The 13,533-nt window shown below is 35.6% G+C and overlaps 2 protein-coding genes across 2 annotated transcripts in view; one reads left to right on the top strand and one right to left on the bottom strand.

Moving 5' to 3' along the window:
• Positions 1-13,533, top strand: part of LOC105457976 (histone deacetylase 4) — a 147,851-nt gene that overhangs the window by 6,510 nt on the left and 127,808 nt on the right. The gene's annotated exons all lie outside the window — the stretch shown is intronic.
• On the bottom strand, positions 9,262-12,734 carry LOC105457973 (cytochrome c1-2, heme protein, mitochondrial-like). The gene is made up of 4 exons (XM_011702958.1): positions 12,283-12,734; positions 10,960-11,238; positions 9,555-9,898; positions 9,262-9,478 (listed from the first exon to the last, which is right to left on the bottom strand). The coding sequence occupies exons 1-3, from the start codon at positions 12,694-12,696 to the stop codon at positions 9,653-9,655; spliced, it is 939 nt and encodes a 312-aa protein (XP_011701260.1). The 5' UTR covers positions 12,697-12,734; the 3' UTR covers positions 9,262-9,478; positions 9,555-9,652.

Raw genomic sequence — 13,533 nt, 5'->3', positions numbered from 1 at the left:
ATTAAGTTAAAGTATTAGCTTAATAAAAAAAATACTTTGTCTGTTTATTTGTACCAGTTTATTTTTATGACTTATTTAAATATAAAAGCACACTAATAGGGACAGGCACACTAATAGGGACGGTTGCCCTATCTCTCAATTTTATTGGCAGGAAGATACGACGCGCGCGAGAATGTTCTGGAGAGATGGTCGATAGGACTGTGTCGGAAAAATGTTCTCCATGCGGCAAACTTACACGTGTACTATATTTCTGCGAATATTTCCCAAAGTCTGGCTCCGCCACTGTCATGTGAAATATGTCTTTTGCTGCATACAAAGAGACTATTTCAATTTATCAATTTAACAAAAATATAACTACTAGTGCCCTAGCTTGGGAGGACACGTGTCATCAAAGTGCGGAATTGCTTTTTAATTAACTGCACAAGCGATATGCACGAGGAGGACTCAATTCATATTTATTTTATATTGATTAACATTTGCAGCGATGTAGGGTACCTCCTGATATAATTATACATATATTTTCGCGGATACTGCTTTTATATGTAAATCTTATTCAATATGTTCAAGCACAAAACAAATGGTTTAGAGAGGGAAAGGACCCGACCATGAACGATCGGGAAGAGATCGAGGATCGTTCAACTCTCTAGATGCATTTTTATTTCTCAATGTGGCGCAATGATCTTGATGCACGCGTTCATAATTAATCGCCGGCATCAATGAGGCTCCGAATCGCGTCTTCTTTCCGTGACCTTCGACAAACTTTCGTTCACAACCGCGTAGGACGTTCGAACTTGACTTTGCTAGACCGTTGATTTTGGCAGGCATGCATGTGCAGCATGACTTACTCTCTTTTTTTTTATTATCTCGTGCTCGATTCTTCCAATGACGATTTTTCCAATATCAAGCGTACGAACGTGCGTCAATCATCGAATTATTATCAAGAAAGATTACGTTTCAAATTCCCAAGTAATTTTAACTATCAAGCAATCGAAATTCGACAAGATTCCTCGCATTTGACAGACTTTTATGCAAGGTATAATTAAAATTATATCCTCTAATGAGATAGATACATATATATGATCGATGTATTTGTGCCACACAATAAAAATTAGTTTTATTATTCGCATTGTTTCCGTTGTTATTATTTTAACAGTCTGGTAAAAGTTTCAGAATATTTATACTACATTCGCTCACACACATACGCACATTGAGAGAAAAATTTTTTGTATTTGTAACTATATTTGCAAAGTACTATAATTGTGATTATTACTACTGTAATATTAATAATAATAATTATATGTACAGTTTTATCAACAAATATATATGGTTGACATCAATAAATTTTGAAACTTACTGTAAATTATAGTTAAATAATGGTAAAATTGCAACCATTTTTATGGCAATAATGATTATAATATATAATAAGTTTCAAAATTTGTTGATGTCAACTATATATATTTGTTAATAAAACTATATAAATTATTATTACTAACATTATAGTAGTAATAATCATAATTATAGTACTTTGCAAATATAGTTACAAATACAAAAAATTTTTCTCTCAGTTCACGCACACACACACACAAAATTGTTATTAGTTTAGTTTTCAGTTTTTTTAACCTTTAAACCACATCTCAAAAATTACACTAATCACAATGTCGGTCTGACAGACCGCTATTATGCTCTCGCTAATTTTATAAGTTACGTACAATAAAAATGTATGTTTTCTGAATATTTGTGATGGGAAAAAAGAAAACTATGTTTTAATGTGAGGGTTAACAAAAAAAATCTCGTATACAATAGAAATGAAATATATTTAAATGGTGACAAATAAGAAAATGGTTGACAAGTAACGTTTCAATAGCGGTCTGTGAGATCGATATAGTGGTTTAAAGGACATAATTGTAGTAGTGTAAAATTAATTTATATTTGGAGTTCATTCCGTACATTTTGAACGAATTGATACCATCCGCCGATGATATAGATCGCGTACGTCGACAAGATATTGAACTTTTTTTTTTTTTAAGCGTCCGCAGCAACGAATAAACCAAAATAACTCGAAGCAGGTCCCACCGGGCCAGGATAATAATATGAATGAAATATTGGCAGCCGGTTGGTTGGGTAAGAAGCTGCTATTCCTCGAAGCCAGCTCTCACGTCCTTCCCCCCGCGCGCGTTCACCGTCCTTCCGTTCTCTTCTCCGTGTCTTCGTACGTCTCTTTCCTCGAAATTAGAGGACGCTCATGCCTGAGTTCTTCTGGCTTATCTCCACATGAATGAAGAGGGAATGTCCCGGCATCCCTGGACCCGTAGACCTGTTAAGGTAGTGCGGACATTTAATCCGTGAATGATCGCGATGAGAGAAAGAACTTGGCTTTAAATTAAAACATCTGCGATATTTTCAAGCAAGATACTCCGTGCTACTACATAGACTTCTTTTTTCATATACCGTGCGAGAAGATTATATAGCGTTTCTGCGTTACGGTGTGACGTCCGCGTTCACACTTTTCTGTGAATTTATGATATCGATACCGACACTGGACACACACCTATCCAATTTCATTTTACCCTTTGGCGAGGGGAGCGGGGGAGGGGAGAGCCGAGAGGGGGTGGCCTGGCGTAAAAGGTCTGCCTTGTGACGACAACGATTATTACGACACACCGGCAAGACCTCCTCCCACGAATCGAGCTGTCGCTGACAGAAATATATTGTTTGTCCGGTCGCGAGATATGTGGGAGACGTTTACAACTATTATTAATCGGAAGTGTTGTGCCAAGTCGTCGAAATAAACCCCGCTCGATTATCTCTCCTGTCGTGCAGCTTTTATATACGTTTTCCTCTCTCGGCGTGCGCGACTTTAAGCGCGGCGATAACGATTTTATTGGACGCGGAATCGTTTCGTCACGCGAAACCGATGGTCGTTTTGGAGATGAATGATGTGCCGACGGTATCTGACATTTGAAAATAGCTTAGCCGATATACCAATCTTAACGGTGATGTATATAAATCCAATTTGGAAAATTATGTTGAATCAAATTCAACTGTCGCGCGGTATAGTTTATTTTTATTCATTGAAATTCGTAACATCTCCAAACTTTTGCCTTTTTTTTTCAGTATCAACATATCATCTAAATATATAATATGCATGCATGCTTTTTGCATTTTTTTTCTATTTTGAAGCATTAAATGTAAAATAGTTCATATATGTATATTAACCATAAAAGTAAACGAGTGATCGTAAAAGCGCTTATTTATGGATTATAATTTCAGCAGCGGAAGCTCAACAGAATTTAATTAATCAATATATTATATGGAAATATTAAATATTTTACGCGTTATAAAAATACTGAATTTTTCATCAAACGTTAGGCATTTCTGTGAAAATTATGAATATAAAGTAAAAATATTTAGTTGTATAAATCTAACTTGTGAGTTTCTGAGTTTGTACAAAGCTAAAAAGTTTTGTTCTTCAGAAATTATTCGAGGCTGATAGATCATGCAATAGAGATTTTAATGTTAGAACAAAACAGTTTCTCACGGTTTTTTTTTCTTTATACCCACAGGAAAATGATTATTCTTTCGTATCGAAAGTTCGAAGTGCATGTTCGAAAAGAAGGATTCGATTCGAATAAACGGTTGGAAACGAGATTTTAATGATCTCTACCTTGGCCAACTCACTTTTTTAACTTATTAAATTAACTATATGGGTTAACTCGCATTCCGATCGTAAAATACTAGCTTTCCAATACGAAAATAAACGTAGGGTAAAGAAAAATAAATAAATAAATGACAGGGTAAAACGAAGGGAATCGGGAGAGAGAGAAAGAGAGAGGATAGCGTGATCTTCTATTTTAACGAGCGGCTGTGTTGGCGCACGGAAATGAGAGGCAGCCGGATAATCGGCGTGGTTTCTCAAAATTGCAGCGTCTCATATAAGCTCCTAAGTGTCGACGAAGATACGATTGGAAGTGCCAAGATTTTGTTCGATCGTAACGATGACGCCCCGGAAGACTCACTTAAGATCGTTAAGCATACGCTCAGGCCAAATTTAACTGACGAGTAAATTCCCGAGGGCAAGACAAATTAGAGGTGATGGAATCTCTCTTAACAGAGAATGCAGTGGAGATACAATAACTCCTTATTGCATTTGTTCTAATTTATGCATTGCCTCATTCCCGTATTCATAATAAATTTATAGAAAATGAATTATACTCGTATAACACACGATATATGAGATATATCTTATGTGTTCATGAATTGATCGTTTTCGTCAGATGTATCGCTTATTATTTCACCAGTGCAACGTTAATGTTAAATTATTTTTAAGTATGGAATATCGAAATTTTGACATTCTTACGAAGTTATGTGTGAGAAAATAAGCGATAATTATCAGAATTATTATTTTGTGTGCGTGCGCGTGCGTGTATATGTGTGTGTGTGTGTGTGACACGTTGAAAATTCATATTTTAACAATATATTTTAACATAACTTACTATAAATACTTGCTGCAATAATCTGTACAAAAGAATTTAGTTGTTTTGTGATAAAATATTTATTGAACCTTACTTTATTTTATTTTCAAATAATGTAAAATCAATTTATCCGTATAAACATGGATAGACAAGCTACAAGAAATTAGAAAATTAAGATAATGTTAAAGATGTTAAATTACGAGAAACAATAACTGCTTGTTTTTGTTTGCCATTAATCGAAATATGCTACGTGATTGTAATTTGAAGTCCAATCTTACAGTTAATACGAAAATTTCGTAATTTTAATAGTTTTACGAAAGACATCATGAAATAATTCCTCGGATTTCCCCAATGTTTGGCGTTTAATCAAGCTGATTATAATCCATGTACGAGTACTTGAGAGCCAAAGCAAACATGACTTTGATCCCCGCATAGTTTACGTGAATTCTATTTTGACGGATGACTATTTAATTGGAGACCTAGCAGGGCTCGGGCGACCGGTCGTTCTTAAACGTTGAATGCTCGGCGGCGGAGATATACGCGCGGGCTTCGACGTTTCACAAGCGTACGTATTTTCATCGTGGCCGCAACCATATGGCCATATTACCGAAAGTGCGAAGTTATTTCCGACCGGATTCACTATTCTGAGAGCTCGACGTAAGTCTCTTCGCGGGATACACGGGATTCGCGTTGCGGAGGGTGTCTGGCAGCGCGTGCTGAAAATGCCGCATGATTTTGCAAAACAAGCATCTTCTTAGATAACGCGATGGGCGACGTTCGGTGGACGCGTCCGTCTGACGTCAACGTGGAGGTTTCATTCAAAAACAGATCCACACTCTCGTCTACACGCATTCCGCACTTTGATACGCGTTTATGCATTTCGTGAAAGTGATGGATGCCGCAAAAGTATATACTTTGCACAATGTACAGTCGAACCTCGATAACTCGAATCTCAAGGGAGGAGCTATAGAAATCTTCGAGTTATAGAAGTTTCGACTGATCAAAGTTTGAATAAAACAGAATTGACATGAAAATTCGACTTACAGAAGCTTTGCACGAGAGTTTATAATTTTCCGACTATAATGGCTTTTAAAGGAAAAAATTCGATCGTGCTTTTCGAGTTATAGAGATTGCATGTTATCCAGGTTCGACTGTATTGTATCTACAATATCTGCAGATTTACAAGCAGTGGCTACGTTCAGCAGAAAAACGCGGCTTTACAACTGTTGTAAAATTCTTTGATACGATTGGTTTATACACTTGGATCCACGAAGAACTAAGGGCAAGGACCAATCATGTTGAAGAATTTCAAGAACAGTTGCAAAGCTGCTTTCTCTACTGCCGAACGCAGCCAATGTTACATATATATGTTATAAATTTTTGAGCGATAATTCTACGGAAAGAAACGAACTCATGAGTCGCATTTATTGAAACAAATTGTTCATTCGTTTGCTCTTTCTTGCTTTATTGTTAGCCTAAATCCGGTTTAATAGGCGCTTTATTCCTGAACGTTTTTGCAAGTCTTCGCTATTATAATAATACGAGTACTTATGTCTTTCAACTGGCGGTATTTTGGCATCTTTCTTCTTGTACATCGTATTTTATTATCTTAAAAAAAGATCTCTTATCTCTCGAAATAAACACGTAGGCGCGTAGGAAGTTACACATGTTGGATCTGCGTGCCAAATTGTTTTCCGTAAGAATAACCTGCATCGTCCATACAGTTTCGATCGATCTACTTCGGAAGCTCAATTTATATTAAATTGCGATACAATCGCGACACAATCAGTTTCTTCGCGAGAAATTTCTTTCTAAAGTAATACATTCGACAGAAGTAGTGAGGATAATAAATAGTCTCTCTCGTCCACATCGACGGCTTCCTTATTCACTGTTTAATGTCAGGATCCGGTGAATATGACGTGTGACATTTCTTTCTTGTAATTAATTTCGCATAGTTGAAATAGGTATGTCATTTGGTATATTGATGTATCTACACTGAAAAAAGTAATCTTGCAATTATAGCGAGCATTATTTAGATACGAAAAATTAGCTAAAACGGATAAGTGATTATTAAGCACTGCGATACCACATATGTTCTGTATTTAATCAATATAAATAATAACAGAGGCAGAAATTATATCTGAACTATATTTGTCAAATTTAGCAAGAAAGTTTCTCTATAACGTTTAATCAGCCCAGACTCCAATCCAGACTCCAATCATATTTGGTTATGAGACCTATATTTTCTTGCATATATTCTTAGAACATTGCTGCCATAAGTTTTACGTATGACAGACAATTTCTTACAAAAAACAGCGATGTAATTTAAGTGTAATATTTAGAATTCTAGCTGGAACAGCGAAACATTTCCCTCAGTGTATGGTATAAAAATACTAGGTATAATATTGCACGTAATCTGAATATTGGTTTTTAACCTTTAAACCACCACATCCAAATAAATCACACTAACCACAATGTCGGTCTGGCAGACCGCTATTATGCTCCGCTAATTTTATAAGTTAATTATAATAAAAGTGTATGTTTTCTGAATATTTGTTGATGGGGAAAAGGAAAAATATGTTTTAATATGAGGGTTAACAAAAAAATCTCGTATGCAATAGAAATAAAATATATATTTAAATGGTGACAAATAAGAAAATTGTTGACAAGTAAAGTTTTTTAAGATCTTTCAAGATCTGTGAGACCGATATAGTTGAAGGTTAAAATTCCGGCGTTAAATTTCCAATGGCGACTTTATATTAATTGGTTTATAAATTTTGAGACCAATTTTTGATTGTTCCAAGAAGTGATCGTTAAACTTTAAACGATATATTCTTATATCATGGATCATTCACTGAAAAAAGTAATCTTGCAATTATAGCGAGAATTATTTAGATACAAAAAATTAGCTAAAACGGATAAGTGATTAGTAAGCACTGCGATACCATATGTTTTGTGTTTAATCAATATAAATAATAATAGAGACAGAAATTATATCTGAACTATATTTGTCAAATTTAGCAAGAAAGTTTCTCTATGACGTTTAATCAGTCCAGACTCCAATCATATTTGGTTGAGACCTATATTTTCTTGCATACATATATTCTTAGAATATTGCTGCTATAAATTCTACGTATGACAGACAATTTTTTAGCAGATACGAAAAACAGCGATATAATTTAAGTGTAATATTTAGAATTCTAGCTGGAACAGCGAAACATTTCCCTGAGTGTTCCTTTGGCTTTTGCTATGCAAAAGATCAATTTATATTAATTTTATTTATATGAACACGACGCGGATTGACTGCAAATAATAAATTGGCTGTGGTATACACTCACTCCTGCATGCATATATCTACATATAGTAATACCAAGCTTTCATTTCAATCGCGTATCTATGTCGCGCGAGAAGTTATTCTTGCTGAAATTACGCCAGTTTCCACTTGTATTTTGCTTCTTGCGCCCGCGAGTCGTTGATGTCGGGGCGGCAGTACACACATCAGTCTCACCGGTATAGTAAATTCCCGGAGCGATTGATGATATTTCGAGATATCTGCCGCGTATCTTGGCACCACACGTCCCCGCTTCCGCCCGCCGCCCCGTCGCCGCCCGCGCCGCCACCTTCCTCCGAAGATGCATTCAAAAACAGTCTCGGCACGAGTTGGATAATCTTGACATCGCCTGGCACGTCTTGGCGACGTCAATGCGGAGGTTTCATTCATCGTTCCGTATATTTTCGATTTCATCCCACCCCCGCTTCCCGTCTTTGGTCGCCCCCTCGGCGCGGCGCGGCATTTCTTCTTACGTCCGCGGGCCTCACTTGTTGCTCTGCACTGACGCATCATCTCCTATATATAGCCACCGCCGAAACGCCCGATATTATTTTTGACATTCTATTCCGCTGTCGTCGATCATCGGATCGAGAGGTGGTACGAAGAGAGAGAGGAAAAGAAAGAGAGGAGGAGGAAGAGTGGTGGCGGTGGTTGTGGCAAGGTGTCGTTACGCGGCGACCTAAAAATAAGCGGTGAGGTGTCGCGGGAAGACGCGCGGGGGTGTTATTACAAGCGAGATAGATGGATTCTCGCTAGCGACCACCGGTCATTCGGAGTTAACGACTTGTGTGAGAGACGACGTTATAATGTTTGTTGCCCGTACGTGAGCGTGCGCGCGCACAAGCTCCTATTTTTAGACGGCCCGATCGGCAAGATATATACGCGGGCATCGTCAAGGCCGCGCGCGCATTGCGAAACGATTATCGATGTTGGCGCATGTTACTGCTGCAGTCGGTCGCTGGATCCATCTGTGCTCTTTGTATACGACTTTGCACGCGCGCGCTGCTATTCCACGATCGGCCTGCATTGGCATTAAAAGCGGGGACATAGGATTTTCGTCGAAAGTCGCCGCTGTATTTAGGTATTGCGTTTTCGTATGTACGTTATACGTATACGCGAGTCGCGGATGCACACGCTGATGCAACTTTGTAAAAGCACGTGGACGTGTGCTCGGTTCTAAGTAAGGATTTCAGGCTGCATCCAATTAAAATTGCTCTAAAGTCTATTTCGATTGTATAGCTAAAGTAAAGTGTTAACAAATTAGATGCTTATACATAGAAAAGAACTGAATTAGAATTTATATTAAGAATAATTTATCGAAAAATTGATATCTAATCTCTAACTGCTTTATCTTTATATCAAATTAAACTTTATAATAAAAAATATAATTTTTTCAAGACAATTAAATTGATAATATTACATTCTATTTATTGTGAGTTAATGAAATTTAACGTTTTATTTTGCATTTTTTTGTAAGATTTTTAAAGTTCGTTTTATTGTATTTACAGTTAATTATTGTTTCTCATTTACTGATTACATATACTGTATAATTAATAAATTAAATAATTTTTTGAAGAATCGATTTTAAATGTGTGTTTTTGTGGCTTGCCTTTTAACATTACATCTATGATAATCTTTGATACTTTTTCCGATTAAATATTCCGTCAATTCGAGTCTAAAACATTCAATTCATTATTAGTAATTTTAAACTTTTGAATTCTACGAATCATTTCAATTGGCATCAAACTTACTTAATGTACTAAATGTACTTTTGTGTTTTCTTTTTAATGTCGAGAAATTAACTTTTCTTATGGGTCTCTATTGGAAATATCTTTCGCGAGAACATTTCTTAGTATTTTCCTTTGGGCACATATGCTATCTGCCTGCTTCTCAGGTGTGACCAAATGTGTCTGAAATGGTGACCAATCGAAGCTGCTAATATAATACATATTCCCATTGCCTTGATAAACATCCGTTTTCGTGTGTCAAAGTTTTGCGAGGATGTCCAACTTAAAAATTCGACCATGTCCTTTGCCATTTGCGATGTCGTCGACGGAGTGCCATCGTCGTATTCCACTACTCCATCAACTAACATCTAAATTTGATTCTATATTATAACACATTGTAACGACTATCAAATACGAGGACGCGCAATTAAAATTTCATTAGTACGAAAGATTAATCAGCGAAATAAATAACAATGTTGCTGCATGAATAATGTCTCTTGATATAAGGTATAATTTGGTATAATCAATGTCTCATTGACATTTATCTCAAATTTACAGAGGGAACAATTTGATAAATGTTTATTTTGTGTCTCTAAACTATGTTCAGTCATTACCATATTTTCCTTTATTTATTCATTTCGCCATTATTCTATCTATCTCTTTAATAGTTTGTTTCTTTAGGAGAGGAGAAGAGAGAGAGAGTGAGAGAGACTGAAAATCAATTAGAATTTTCTTTAATAGAAAGAAAATTACAAATGTATTTCAAGTCCGAACATTATAGAGACTATTAAGGCTCATTAATGGATATAGACAATGTTTTATTTTGCTTAATTTTAAATAAGAATTGAAATTTTGTACTGAGTGTTAAAGATTGTGTGAAAGGAATAGCGCCTAATAAAATTTGTATCAAATGTGTTATCTCAAATTAATTAAGAGATTTATCTTAAATTTACAGAGATACTAATTTGATGAATATTTATTTTGTATCTCTAAACTATGTCCTCATTACCATATTTTCCTTTATTCATTTTGCCATTATTCTGTCTATCTCTTTAATAGTTTGTTTCTTTAGAAGAGGGAGAGAGAGAGAGAGAGGGAGAGAGAGAGAGACTGAAAGTCAATTGGAATTTTCTTTAATAGAAAGAAAATAAAAAATGTTTTCTAAGTCAAAACATTATAGGTAGAGACTGTTAAGGCTCATTAATGGATATAGACAATGTTTTATTTTGCTTAATTTTAAATAAGAATTGAAATTTCGTACTGAGTGTTAAAGATTGTGTGAAAGGAATAGCGCCTGATAAAATTTGTATCAAATATATTATCTCAAATTAATTAAGAGATTATAGATGAAAGAAAAGGAAAGAAAACCCATCGAATCATCTACATATATATAAACATGCGGAATAATACCATTGAATAATACTATTACCTGCGCCATACCCATTACGTTTCCGGGAAAGTAGATATTAAAATGTTGATGGTCGGTTAAAGGTATACCTGCTGGCGGCTCCATCCATCCCGTCAGCAAAGAAAATAAGTAATTTCTACCGTTTCTTCTGGCGAAAACGATGTAAGTCAGATCTGGTGGGAACACACCAAAATTGGCTGCTCTAGCCGCTTCCTCATTCGGAAATGGAGTTGGCAATAAATCAGACAATTTTCCAGGTCTGGTATAATAATTTCCCTCTTCGTCGGGTCCATCTTGAATCTGTATATCCGGATGCAATATATTATTTTATGAAATGTGAACCGAGTAAAGAAAGCTAATTTTAAATTTTACATTAAAAAAAATTCTATCGAGATCGAGCATTGCTTAAATATTATGAGATTAATTTTATTTAATCACTTACAATTAGTTACTAATGCATTAATTATTAATAATTAAACATTAAGTCTCTGCATGAGTTATTAATTCGTGTATATTCGATAGATAAGAAACATCATGGAGAAATGGCAACACCAGGAGATTACATGGTTAAGATAATATAATATATTATTTGTGTATTATCGTATTTCTATTATCTGTATGTTACGAGAGAGAGAGAGAGAGAGAGAGAGAGAGAGAGAGAGAGAGAGAGAGAGAGCTGTCAATTTCTTATGATAAATAAAAAAATATAATTTGATAAGATATACGAATCATTCATCTATTGATTAACTTTATCGAACAATTTTATACTATTAAACTAAACTTATAGCACATACGATGTATTTACGATAACATATATTATTATATATAGTATTGCGAAATAATAATTTACTTGTGGAAAGACATTTATAAGATTGTGGTAGGAAAGTAACCGTTTTAAATAACTTTTAAAAATTATTTTAATGTATATATATATATATATATATATGCAAGCTATGAGAAAGGTTTTTCCACGCTACTTTCCATCTTTTTTCTTCATTATTATTTAGATATATAAAAGAAAATGGAATTTAAAGACCTTAGAAATATTTGGTGACTTTCGCGGGTAACTGAATCTCGTCCGACTGTTCAACTTTGCGAACATTTCGGACAAAAATGTATATTTCGCGCTACACGGGGATGATAGCTAATCTCATTTTTGCGTGGATGGCAAACGTTCTCGGCGAGCCAGCTCGTAATTGAATTACACGTCGTCGTCGAGCGCAGACTCGAAGTAAGTCAATTACGAAAGCTGCGGAGAAAGAGGAGGAAACGAAACGAAACGCCTACGTCAGAAGAGGAATCGCCGCGGGTCCGGCGCGTGATAAATTCAGGCCTACCGTCTACCTCATATTCAGCGGCAATGGCCTTGACCTCGTCCTGCGTGTGCGACACGTCGACCAGATCCATGAATTTCACATATTGCAAACTGTGACACGAGTAGCATACGGTTCTGTAGACTTGCCAGCCTCTCCGCACGGCCGAGTGGTCCAAGGACGTGAGGTATCCCTCGAAGTCCCAGGGATAGCTGGGTATATGCGCTTCGCGGCCCGTCGCCTGAACCGAATGATCCAGGAAATATAAGAACGCCCCGCAAGTCGCACTCGCGCCCACCAGCACGCCTAGAGTATTCCTCAAAAGTCTTCTTCCACACTTCCACCCGACGCCGTTGCACCACGTATAAACTCGACCGAATTGTTGCTGTTGAAAGCAGCGTTTTCTTCGTAAAGAAAAGCAGCTTTTACTCAAAAGGGTAGCCATTTTTTCTCTGGCACGAACTTTGGGGAAACAGTTGACGGTATAGCGAATCGAAAATGTCTTTAAGTAAATTCATTGGGTGCCGCGTGAATATTTACACATTTATAAAATACCTATCTCTCATAATTATTAAATTTTATCGTTAAATTAATTTATTTGCATTTAACTATGAATTTATTTCTGATTCGTATTTATAATCACGTTCTTGCTAAGGAACTTAACTAAAATTTGTAAGACAAGAAGAAACGGATTCATTAGATGAATCTTGAGAAATTATTTTATATTCGAAGCGCTACATTTCGTATTTATAATATAAAAACTCGTCTGAACAAAAAAAAAAGTTTTGAAATACGATTCGATTTAAAATAGATTATCACATAATGAATTCAGTATTCGTTACGAATCAGATAGTCAAAGACTTGCCAAGAATATGTATTGTGTGTTACATATTATGTTTGTAGAATTGCGGCAATAGCCGAGCACATTTTGCTGTTTTAATTATTATCGATAAAAATGTATCATAAAACAAGGAGGTCTTGCATCATAACATGCTAGAAAAATTCAACAGAAATTGCTGACATTGAAAGAACAAAATTTGAGCATTGCGTATTTGCGTTGTATATAAGCAGAAAATAAACCGAAATTGAGAATGACATTAATAAAAGTGTGCGAATCAAGCATTTGCATGGTCGAATCGAATCGAATTTTTTGTAACATGTTCGAAATAGAATCTCTTTAATTCGAATCAAATATGAATCAAATCTGAATAAAATTTTCCCAGATTTACATTACATGTCAATTTAAACGTAATAAATATGAAAATTTATGAATTACATTATT

This window comes from Wasmannia auropunctata, unplaced genomic scaffold (genome assembly GCF_000956235.1).
Source record: "Wasmannia auropunctata unplaced genomic scaffold, wasmannia.A_1.0 LD334844.1, whole genome shotgun sequence".
Lineage (NCBI taxonomy): Eukaryota > Metazoa > Arthropoda > Insecta > Hymenoptera > Formicidae > Wasmannia > Wasmannia auropunctata.
Note: the sequence above shows the minus strand (reverse complement) of the source record. Positions and strands in the feature narration are given on the sequence as shown.